The following is a 12,257-nucleotide window of genomic DNA, read 5'->3' as shown; positions in this document are numbered from 1 at the left end:
TTTTCTTTTTGCTTATGTGGTGCTGAGGAATTGAACCCAGGGCCTCAGGCATGCAAGGCAAGCGCTCTACCACTGAGCCACCTTCCCAGCCCCTCAACTTTTCTTTATGGTTGCCTCTAGTAGGATGTCACACCACTTAAGTTTTGGTAACTACCCACTGTGAGTCATCAGAGATGTGACCATTTTGCTTTGATCACTGTTCTATTTCTGTATCTTGAATCTGGAACATATCCCATGTCATGTCATTGACTGGAGGTCTTCTCTGTGTATTATCATTTACTTAATCTTCATCCATGAGCTAGTTTTTTTGTGAGGATTGTTCATCACGGATGTGTGGATTGTAGTTATTGTCTACATTGACAAGGAAGTCAATGTTGTCACTCATCAGGGGCAAAGCCATCAATGTCACAAGGAATCATCTAGTCATGTCTCATGACCAGACTGTTTTAGATTCTCCACAATGTTAACACTTTCTCAACCTGTACACTCCCAGCCTGCCTGATCTTGACTGTCCTTTGGTTCACCACAATAAGGAAGACAGGCCTTGAGCAACTGGTGAGACATGTGTGTATCTGTCCTGTTATGTACTCACTTGTGTCCTGTCTTGTCCCTCAAAATGTGCATTATTAGTATGGTTCACTCAGCATTAATTTATGTTACTGTGAAAGAAGTGCCTAGATTTACCGAATTTCAAGTCTCACCTGCAGTTGCCTTGGCAACTGACCCAAATGATATCGTGGGCCTTTTAGGACCTGTGAAGTCTGGGTCTCCCCCCGCCCTCCCCAAGATTTAGGGAAAGCACAGTTTGATTTCTGGTAGCCATTCTGTAATACTGGAAGCAACTTTGGGATTAGATTATGTAGTATGAAGATCTTTTTAAAATTAGGATATATGAGCTACATATAGTATGTGTGTGGGGTTGTTAGGACATATCCATGTATGTGTGTGACATATTTGTATTTGGATCATCAGCTGGATGGCACTGGATATCATACAGGATATCCACAAGGATGGGTGCAGCAGGTGTTCTGTCATTTGTGGAGCCTGGGGAGGGAGGAGACATGACAGAAAAAGGATTGCAAGGGTATGGAAAGGGTGGAGGAGTTGGCCATTTTCTGAGAAAAACACTGAAACTAGAAGCATCCCAACTTGACCCTCCCTGGGCAGAGCGCTCGAGAAACTATGTTGTCACTGGTAAATGCATGGGAAAATGGACAGAAACCGTTTCAGGTCTCTAAATATCACAGATATATCAAAACATAATTAAATCTTTCAAAATCAGGAACTCCCTCATTGTGAGGAGGTAACATCCCGTTGAGTTGTGAATGGCCTCTATCACCATAGTAACTGCTTAGAGGCATCTTGATGTTCTTGACCTAGGCCGTAAGATGTAAACACCCAGAAGACCACTCCAGGTATGGGAAGAGCACATACAACATTAAAGGCACATCAACATGAGTGATGTATTTTCAGTCCCCTAAGGACCAGGATTGAATGACTGAATGGGGTAGACTTCTTAGGCTTTTTTGGGGGTGGGGGAGGCTCTTTTGATAACTTTGAAAGATATAATAAATGGAGATCTGACCAAAGGCAATAGCCTGAAGGCAGAGAGAAGAAACAAAACAACGCATGAAATGGAGGTAGAAACATTGTGTGTGTGTGTGTGTGCGCGCGCGCGTGTGTGTGTGCACGTGTGTGTGTGTGTGTGTGTGCCTATGTGCCAGTATTGAGGATTGAACTGAGAGCCTCCTGTTCTTGTTTGGTCTTTTTCATTCATGTCTGGTACTCTACCATTTGAGTCATGCCTCTACTTCTGGCTCTTTGCTTGTTAAGTGGAGATAGCAATCTCATGGATTTGTCTGCCTGGGGTTGGCTTTGAACCCTGTCTTAGGTCTCAACCTCCTGAGTGGTAAGGATTACAGGTGTGAGCCACTGGTGTCCAGCTAAAAATTGATTCACATGAGTTTGGGCCAAATCTGAGGCGTATGCTTCAGTAAATGGAATTATAACGGACTCTAGGACAGGAATATCGTGTTGAAGGTTTTTGACATTAACTTTCAGTGCTTGATCCTGATACCTCTGTAAGAAAAGGGGTTTGACAGTTAATGAGAAAAGGAGGCAGAGTTCGTGGCTGAGTGGGGATACCAACAGGAAGGGGGTGAAGTGTCCTGAGAAAGCCTTCAGTCATCAGCAGATTCTGGTCTTCCCATTTTGAGTGGACAAAGGGTTAGAGGGGCTGCGTTTCCTCCTCCATCATTGAAACCAGGGCTGAAGAAGGGCCGCAGAGGCCCATCAAAATTACATTCAGGGAAGGTGTAGATGAGGGAGCCGTGGTCAGTGATATTGTAGAAGGAGACAATACCAGCCTCATAGTCCAGGAAAATGCCGACTTGGCATGGCAGCACCTGAAGGTGTAGAGAGGACTGAGGGCAGGTGCCAGCCTCATACTTGTCCTTTTTCCACAACCAAATTGTCCAGAAGCCATTCTCAGGGCTGAGCAAAAAATGTCCCTTCCTCTGCACAGAGTTCCTACAAACCCCCAGGTCCCAGGACTCTTTTCCTGTCACATCTACCTCCCAGTAGAGTTTTCCAGAGGTAATGATCTGGGTACCCAGGACCATGGGGTAATTATCAAATCTCTCTTCACTCTCGGGCACCTTTTGTTGGATGTTTCCAAGCTTCACTTGTCTCCGATCCTTAGAAAGCTCGAGCCATGGATTGGCTGTGTCTTGATCCAGAGTGATGTATACTGCAGAACGACGAGAAAGATGGTGATAGGGGTGTGTGTGGGGGAGAGGGGGGGAAGGGATGGGGTGGGTCCGTAACCAAGGGCCTGTGGATTTGTGTCAACGCCAAAGATAAGAGGGGTAACCTTGAAGTTTATCTTGTGAGAAAATGATACACAAACAACTCAGGCTCTTTCTTTAATCTTTGATGGAAATTTCCTTAATCTGTTTCTGCCCCACCTACCCCAACCCTTTACCTTTCCTCCATGTTACCTTCTGTCTATTCTCTCTGAGCCTAGATCCACTCAGCGCTCCCATTCTCTCCTTCTGTTTCAGCCCCACAATTCTTAGAAGTTGCCTCACCTCCATATGCCCTCAGCATCTTCTTTAGCCCTGGCACATGGCACACACTTCTTATGTCTGGGGAGACAATGTCCAGCTTCTTCAGGTTCCAGGACTCAATCCTGGGGGGAAAGAGAGTTTGAGACCCTTCTGAACCCTTCCCCCAGGGCCCAAGGACCATCTTTGTGGAAGATTTTGAGAATTTAATTCAATACAAATTTACAAACACCTGTTATACTCAAGTGTCCAGATAAAAGGCAAAAATAAAGTAGGATTTAGTTTAAATTGAAGAGTTCCTGGTCCAGGAATGTCTATAGTACATAGACAGTCCATCTGGTCTCTCTAAAGCTCAGGTTAATGTGCAAATGCATTCTATTTCATTTTCTCAGCTAGGCAGGCATCTGGTAACAGGCTGAGTTGCTTCTGTAATACCCTCAAGGACTCTTGTTCATGCTGCAGATCTTACTCATGGCTCATTCGGGGAGTTTTCCAGCTATAAAGAGTATCTTGCCAGGTTCTAGTAGCTCATATCTGTAATCCTAGATACTGAGAAGGCTGAGATGTGAGGATCAGTTTCAATTCCAGCCTGGACAGGAAAGTCTGTGAGACTCTTATCTCTAATGAACCACTCAAAGCCAGAAGTGGAGCTGTGGCTCAAGTGGTAGAGTGCTGGCCTTGAGAAAAAAAGCTCAGGGACCGTGTCAAGGCCCTGAGTTCAAGCCCTAGGACCTACACAAAAACAAACAAACAAAAACGAGTCTCTTAGCCAGGTGTGGTAGTTTATGCCCATAATCCAAGGTACTCATGAGGTACTGGTTGGGAGGATTGTGGCTTGAGGAAAAAGTTAGTGTGATTATATATCAATCAATAAACTTAGTATGGTGCTGCATGCACTCATCTCAGCAGGAGGTATAGATAGGAGGACTAAGTCTAAGGGAGTCCTACTGAAAATATGAGACTCTATCTGAAAACTAACTAAAGCAATAAAGGACTAGGTGCATGGCTCAAGTAATACAGTGCCTGCTTAGAAAATGCAAGGCTCTGAGTTCAAGTCCCAGTGCTTCTAAAAAACAAACAGAAAAAAAAAGAGTCCAGGAAATTATAGACTCAGAAGTTTTCAGATGCCCTTATTTGTTGGACCAAACTATGTGAAGAAATTATAAGTCAGGGGAATTTTTCAATTGAGATGACTATTTATTAGTCTTCTGGGACCAGATTTTTTTTTTTGTCAGTCATGGGGCTTGAACTCTGGGCCTGGGCGCTGTCCCTCAGCTCTTCAGCTCAAGGCTAGCACTCTACCACTTGAGCTACCGTGCCACTTCTGGTTTTCTGGGGGTTTATTGGAGATAAGAGTTTCCCAGACTTTCCTGTCTGGACTGGCTTTGAACAATGATCCTCAGATCTCAGCCTCCTGAGTTGCTAGGATTACAGGTGTGAGCCACTGGCGCCCGGCTCAGATTTTTTTAAAAAAATAAATAGAAGATCAGTTCTTCGAGAATAAATAGAAAGGAACAGGGGAAATTTCAGTGCACATATTCCCAACTCAATAACCCTTTTCATAGGAAGAGATGCCTTTCTCTACCCTCTCTGCTAAGGAAGAAAGCATATCCTTACCTTTCCAGGACAGTTCTCACCTCCTGAGGAAAAAAGAGACAGAGAGTTAAGTGCTGGAGATGCTGGTCCACTATTGAGATTTCACACATGAAAGTGACATGCTCCCACCAGGTGGTCCTCAGGGCTTCGATCTGACTTCTCTAGACAAGTCAGAGCAGCTTGTATCAGAAAGGATGCATGGATATTATAGAGTAACCAGGAACCCAGCATGAGTATGATTTATAACTAGAAAAAGACCTTCGGATTAAGGATTCTGATTCAGAAAACAAACAAGGAAGACCAGATTCTCGGTTGCAGAAACCCAGAGATGGCTGCTGGGAGAAACAGCCAAAGTCAGATGCCCAGAAACGGGTCCCTCTCAATTGTGGGCTTGAGTTGTTTGGGGAGAAAGGATTGGTTGGTTAATCTCTTATCTTGTACCTTATTGGTTGGTTATAGCTCTCTCCTGTATATGAAGTTAAACCAACTGAGAATATTATTTGGCAGGGATTGGGGAGTCTTACATCTGAAAAGCACCTAAGCCCAGTCAAAAAGGCATCTAAAAATTCAATATGGGGCAGAAGAGAGCCTGGTGAGTGAAATGAATACAATCAGTTTCTTTGTACAGCCAGAAAGAAAAAAGTCTTCATGACACTAACCAAGGGACAGAAAGTATGGAAAAAGAACTCTAGAATGTTAGAGGAGCATGGACTTCTGAACCCATGAAGTCCAGAGATTCCCAAAGTGAGGCCGACATATCACTGGTGGAGGCCAGATGATTTCCAGCAGAATGGGCATCGATGCTTTCTTAAAAAGTTATGTCCGTATTTTAATCTGAACTCTGCTAATTACCACTCCAGTGCACCCAATCAAGTCATTTAGCTTTAATGTTTCACTAAGTCTCTTCGTATCTCTTCTTCATTTTGTCATCTATGAAATGGGATTCTTACTCCTACCTGAATTCTGGAGAGTGCTAGCTAAGAATGAGCAGTTATGATTGCTGGTAGAAATAAGTTAGAATGACTCTTCTCCCACACTCCCCCTACCACCCAAGATCCAGTAACATTAGTAGATGATATCTTAGCTAGTACATCTTTGGGAAAAATTGTTTTAGGCTAAATTTTCAGGAAAAAACAGTAAGATAATATAAAGATTATGTTAGGATCATTTAGTAGTTCAGAGAAACAGTAAGTATAAAGATGCATGTATGACTAACAGGGAGAATTCTTGATTGTCTGGTCATTTCATACTTTCAGAAATCAAGAAACTGGATTTAGGCAAAGAAAAAAATGATCCAAGTTATTTCCATAATGCATATGATGCAGAGAACTAGTGAATGAAGGTACTGACTCTCAATTTTCAGTTCAGTCTCATTAGACTGAACTGAAAAGACTAGAACAATGAAATGAATTTTTATTACAGGCAGATATTCATTTGAAATCTTTAGTGGATTTTCTCATTTAATTCTCTCACAGCACTTTTAGGTATGAAATGTTAGAAAAAATCCATTTAAGCTGGACACTACTGGTGGTCCACACCTGCCATTTTTGCTATTCTGGAAGCAGAGATCTAAAGATTGCAGTTTGAAGCCAGCCTGGGCAGGAGATTCTCATCTCCAATTAACCATCAATAAACTGGAAGTAGAACTATGGTTTAAGTGGCAGAATGCTGGCCTTGAATGCAAAAGATAAGGGGCAATACTCAGGCCTTAAATTCAAGCTCTAGTATACCTCCCCCCCTCTGTCTCTGTTTCTGTCTCTGTCTGTCTGTGTGTCTGTGTGTCTGTGTGTGTGTCTGTCTGTCTGTCTCTCTCTCTCTCTCTCTCTCTCTCTCTCTCTCTCTCTCACACACACACACACACACACACACACACACATAATCTCTTTAAGGTGTAAGAAACTTAATGCCTTCCCGGAAAGACTAAGGAACTTTCTCAAGTTTCCCACACCTGCTATATGTTAGACACTTTCCAAAGATGTTGGTTCCTGTTTTTTGCTGTGCAGAATATTTCTTCCTAAATCTATAGCCTTCTATGCCTTGAGTGCATACCATTCATGAGCTGAATTCCAATTTAAGACTACCCCAAGGATTAGGATTCTATTTGTTGTGACAGTTGCTTCAGAGAGCACTAGCTTTTCTCAGTTACTCTTTGAATCTCTCTCCTAGTGTTACCTGCAACATCTCCAATGCTGAACTCCGACTCCTCCACTCCAGCTCTGAGATTAGCTTTTGTAGTTCCTGGTTCTGCTGCGCTAGCTCCACCTCTGTCTCCCCAAGGAGTCTCAGCTCTTCTCTCCTTTCCTTCTCCAGCTTCTGCAGTTGCCTCTGTTCCTCTTCAACCAGGAAGCTTTTCTGTTGTGCAAACTCGGCGTGAATCCTCAGTTTGTGTGTCTCAACCTTCCTCTTTGGTGTCAAGAAAAGGAAAGAGATAGCTTTTTTAATGAATGTTCATGATCTTTGGAGAGGGAAGTGTTTCTCTTGGAGACTCATCCTTCTGGTTATGTTTGGGAAAACATGGGACACTCAACTTTGCAGGGGAGATAGGCAGGTGAGTGGGTGAGGCTCCTGGGGTAAGGGAAAATGGCATTGATGGGGCTCATTGATTTGTCTTACAACCACAGCTATACTAACTGCTGACACCAGCAGATTCTTTTCTAAACCTCTTTTCCAAAACCTAGTCACTACCCAAATGAGTCTGTTTTCTTTCAACCTCAGTGAGTTAGAGAGTAAAACCCATCCCTACTCCTGATACTATTTGTAAGTCCTGGGTTAAGGGTGGGTGTGGATATTCTTTGCTTGTCTGTTCTTGTTGGCAACTGGAGGTCACCTAATGACACAGAATGATCTCCTTTGTGACCATGGCCGGGCTCCAATCTTCCTCAATCCCAAATCTTTCTCTTCTGATGTTTACTGGTTGTAAATTCCTTCTATTCTAATCCTACTAGCAAATCACAAGTGCGGAACAGGCTTTTATTTTCCATTATAATTTAAACCAGTGATCTGGTCATGGCTAAGCAACCACGCGGCCAGACTGGTTTTCCTACCTCAATACTCGACGGATCATTACAGTCTGTCTTTTCACAGTTCTTCTCTACCATTTTCTAAAAGGCCTAATGGTTGGGCTTTTCACTATACTCATCTGAGATTGGGCTCAGAGTGGTGGGGACTTTAAAAAAAATAGCTTGAGCCTTTCAGCATCAGCACCTTTTGCAGTTATTTCTGATCTTTGTACCTCAGTGGGAGCTTTCTTTGAGAGAAAGTTTACTTCCCTGTATCTGGAGACCTAGGAGAGATGTTCTTGGAGAGCTAGATATATACCAACTCCATCACTACTTAGATAAGAAAAAACTTTGGTTAAGGGTTTCTTGAGCTTAAGTCCTTGGACCCTGCCCACACTTTGGGCTCTTGCCTTCCAGTCTTCTCTCTTCATTGCAAGATCCGCTTCCATCTTCTCAGTCAACATCTGCTCTTGTCTCAGTTTTACTAAGGCTGTTTGGAGTTTCTCCTGTGGAATAAAAGAGATGGTTAATTCTCTTACAGATTAAGAAATTGTGTGTGTGTGTGTGTGTGTGTGTGTATGTGTATAGGAGTATGGCTTGATCACTGTAATTCTTGGAAAAAACCTAATTGAGGGGAGGAAAGAAAGAGAACTAGAGTCTGACTGGAATAGGAATGCCGAAAGGCTTTGGAAAAAGTGTGCTTTACAAACCAGAGCTACCCCATTAGGGTGGTAGAATGGGGGAGGGAGGCATTACTCATTCTCAACTCGCCAGGAGGCTGAGAGTAAACATGATCTTTCTAGCATTTCCTGATAGCAAAGCTCCTACTCAGAGGAATGAGAAGGTTAATGGTTAGCCTGAAATCTTCTCTTATTTCCCAGTTTCTCAACTCCAGAGGCAGCTCACTCCTATCCCCTCTTTGGGGGAACAAGGCATGTGTCAGGATTTACCTTTATACCTGTTTGTGTTGGCATTAGGGACTCACCTGGTATACCTGAGCAGCCTCCTCCATAGGGACCATGGTGTGATCTCGGTGTTTCCGGGATTGGACGCACACCCAGCAAAGGGCCTGTTCATCTTCCTCACAAAACAGGTGAAGTTTTTCTCCATGAGTCACACATTGTCTCTCTTGTGTGCCCTTCTTGGTATCATCCTGGCCTATTTGTTTAAGGTTGTCCACCATGTTGGCTAGGTGTCGGTTGGGCCGGAAGTTCTTGCACAGAAAGTGTTTCCGGCACACCGGACACACACTGCCTCCATCTTTCCCGACCTGAGAGATGCATTCCTGGCAAAAGCTGTGGCCACAGTCGATACTCACGGGCTCTACCATGGGATCCAGGCAGATAGAACAGGTGACCTCCTCCCACATCTTTGCCAGGGGCATTTCTGTGTCCATTGTGGTGATGTCCTGAGAAGGGGCACTGTCCAGACCTTGAGGGGTGGGGAGAGAAGACAGAGAAAAGATTTGCATGGGGGGGACGGAGGGGAGTGAGACAAAACAAGCCAGGTGTGGTGGCACAGGCCTGTAATCTGAGCACTAGGACTTGGAGACAGGGAGGATCAAGGCTTTGAGACCAATCTGAACTACACAGCAAGTTCCAGGCCAGCCTGGGTGACACAGCCAGACCCTGTCTCCAAACACCAACTTCCCCGAAACAATGTGAAGAAAAACATGTGGGAGAATAAAATTGGAGAGGCAAAGACAAGGGAAAGCAAGAATATCAACCAGAGACTTTCCTCCATAGTCTGGCCCATTGATCCAGACCAACAAAAAGAGAAAACCAAGTTTCCAGAAGAAGCAGAGAAAAGTGGTGGGAATGCCAGAAATCATGCGTCATATCCATCCCTGCGTACATCCTCACTGTCCATGCTGACCCCGTCCCTTGTCTCCTATCATACATCTGTGTTACAGAGAAGCTAATCGTAACAGTGACCGTTTGCTGTGCATTGTCCTTGTTTCACGGAGGTGCTATGCCATGTGCAGTCATGTGCCCCAGGGTATTCTGGTCAATGATGGACTGCATACAGTATATAATACTGTCATGATGGGTTATACCCTATAGCCTAGGTGTGTAACAGCGATGTCTAGCTTAACCTAAATCTACCCATGAGATTTGCCCAAATGCTAAATTTCTCAGGTTAGATCCTTGTTCTTAAGGTTGAGGGATGCATGGCTACAGAGCACATGCATAATACACACATATGTGTATTATCATATATAAAATATATGTGCATGGGTATGTACCTCTATAGGTGTATATAGGCACATGTGCTTATAAGTGTACATATAAACGTGTATATGTGTATGTGTGTTCACACATGCGTGTGCAGTGAGCAATTATCTGAGTTTTTTTTTTTTTCTGTGCTGCTCAAAATTTAATTCCTGGGCTGGGAAGGTGGCTCAGTGGTAGAGTGCTTGCCTTGCATGCCTGAGGCCCTGAGTTCGACTCCTCAGCACCACATAAGCAAAAAGAAAAAAGCTGGAAGTGGCGCTGTGGCTCAAGTGGTAGACGCTGAAGAGCTGAGGGACAGTGCCCAGGCCCAGAGTTCAGGCCCCACGACCGGATTCCCCCCCCCCCAAAAAAAATTAATTCCTGTCTCAGTTTCCTCTAGCCCTGAACTCACGTAAGTTTCTAGTTGACCACCCCAAGCAGGCCATCCCTCCCCTCCATCAGATTTCCAGCGGTCCTCTGGACTGGGTTAGGGTCTGGATTCCCCCTCCACTGCCCCCACGCAGTGTCCCAGCTCAGATGCAAGCAGCAACCGGACAGCCAGATCCCTAGCAGCAGAGACTGAAGTCACACTCAGCGCCCAGCCCCCTCCCAGGTAGGCAGGCTGACGCTGGGCCACTTAGAGCGACCCAGCTTCAAAGCAGGGACAAGTGGGAGGGATGTGATTGGAGGGGACCAGACCCTCGGATCTGGGGCAGGGGATGAGGGTCCCTAGGCAGGGCGGGGTACCACGATCAGGAGGCTTCACTCACCTTCCCAGGGAACTCCGAGTCGGTGGCCAGCTCCTTATTTCACTTTCAATTTCCTCTCAGAGGAGTGTCCCAAAGAGGAGGAGCCTTGGCAGGGGCGGGAGGGAGAGGCGGAGAAGGGAGGGATGGAGGAGGGGAAATGGGAGGAGGAGAGAAGGCGGAGCAGGGAGAGGGAGGGCTCCGAGGCTGGGCTGTCCTAGCCTGAGCTTCCTGGGTACAGGACCGAAGGAAACTTAGAATATTCTGTCTTTTGAGATCATAGAAAACAACATTTTACGACATGAACTCCAAGGAATGGAAACAAGAGATTGCTGTTTTTGTTGTCTTTCTCCTTTGTCTTGTTTGTTCATCTGTCTTTGGGAAGGTGGGGGGGGCACAGGAAAGGTGGGACAAGGTGTGAACAAATACAGCGGTGGTCCTCACTTGACATTATGTGGAAAATGAACTATATGATTGGTGGGTGGGGAAGGGAGGAACAAACTGGGAGAGAGCAAGGGAAGGGGGGGGGTGACATGGTTCAAAAAGAAATGTACTCTTGGGGCTGGGAAGGTGGCTCAGTGGTAGAGCACTTGCCTTGCATGCCTGAGGCCCTGGGTTCGATTCCTCAGCACCACATAAGCAAAAAGAAAAAAGCTGGAAGTGGCGCTGTGGCTCAAGTGGTAGAGCGCTAGCCTTGAGCTGAAGAGCTGAGGGACAGCGCCCAGGCCCAGAGTTCAGGCCCCACGAAAAAAAGTACTCTTTACCTGACTCACATAACTGTAACCCCTCTGTAATCATCTCCACAGTAACAATAAAACATATTTAAAAAATCCTTAGAATGTCATTTTGGGTGCACACTCCCAGCCAAGTCCTCAGAAGCCTCAGAACAAGAGACCAACCATTGGTGTATCTCCAGTTCAAGGCTGAAAACCCTTACAGAGACCTTGGGGGTAAGTCTACAACCAAAGGTTGAAGAGCCTGGAGTCCACAGGTACTGGCAAAGTTTGCATTTCCTAGATCCATAAATATTAATGAAAGTTCAACTAATGATTTTTAACTTATAGAGGACAGAAAAAAAAAAGAAAGGTAAATGTCTAGGTTGGAAGGAAGTAAGAAATTTGGCTTTGACACCCTTCTGGGTAGTAAATGAATACCAAATGCTGGCTGCATGGAAGTTTCTGTTTTTCTGTGGGTTATCCCTACAGTGAGGACCCTCCCCAGACCTTGGACATCAACCGATTCCTCTGCCTATGTCACCCCCAGCAAATAGCTTTACTCTGTTCAGCTTTAGTGTCTCCACTATTTAAGCATAGCTTAACTAACCTGATCTGATGCACATCATTAAACCAAATAGCCAAAAGGGGAAAGCAGACAACAGTCCATCGACAGATGAACGGATAAACAAAATGTCAGCGACATGTCAGAATTAAAGAGGAAGCCCATTCTGATATAATGTCAAATGGATGAATGTAGAGGACTCTGTACTAAGTACGTAAGTGAAATAACCAGTCAGAACAGGACAAATGCTTTGGTTCTACTTACAAGGGGCACTTAAAGTGCATAGATGCATAGAAACCAAAAGTAGAGTGGTGGAAATGTGTGTATTTAGTGTTTAATGGGTAGAGCATCTCAGCTCAG

The 12,257-nt window shown here is 44.8% G+C and overlaps 1 protein-coding gene across 1 annotated transcript; it reads right to left on the bottom strand.

Moving 5' to 3' along the window:
• Positions 1 to 1,977: 1,977 nt before the first annotated feature.
• Trim21 (tripartite motif containing 21) lies at positions 1,978 to 10,708 on the bottom strand. Its single transcript, XM_013014173.1, has 7 exons — positions 10,644 to 10,708; positions 8,646 to 9,091; positions 8,071 to 8,166; positions 6,834 to 7,064; positions 4,683 to 4,705; positions 3,090 to 3,190; positions 1,978 to 2,749 (listed from the first exon to the last, which is right to left on the bottom strand). The coding sequence occupies exons 2-7, from the start codon at positions 9,054 to 9,056 to the stop codon at positions 2,181 to 2,183; spliced, it is 1,431 nt and encodes a 476-aa protein (XP_012869627.1). The 5' UTR covers positions 9,057 to 9,091; positions 10,644 to 10,708; the 3' UTR covers positions 1,978 to 2,180.
• Positions 10,709 to 12,257: the final 1,549 nt, after the last annotated feature.

The sequence above is a fragment of the Dipodomys ordii genome, unplaced genomic scaffold, assembly GCF_000151885.1.
Source record: "Dipodomys ordii isolate 6190 unplaced genomic scaffold, Dord_2.0 Scaffold22, whole genome shotgun sequence".
Lineage (NCBI taxonomy): Eukaryota > Metazoa > Chordata > Mammalia > Rodentia > Heteromyidae > Dipodomys > Dipodomys ordii.
This window is presented reverse-complemented; position numbering and strand designations above follow the sequence as displayed.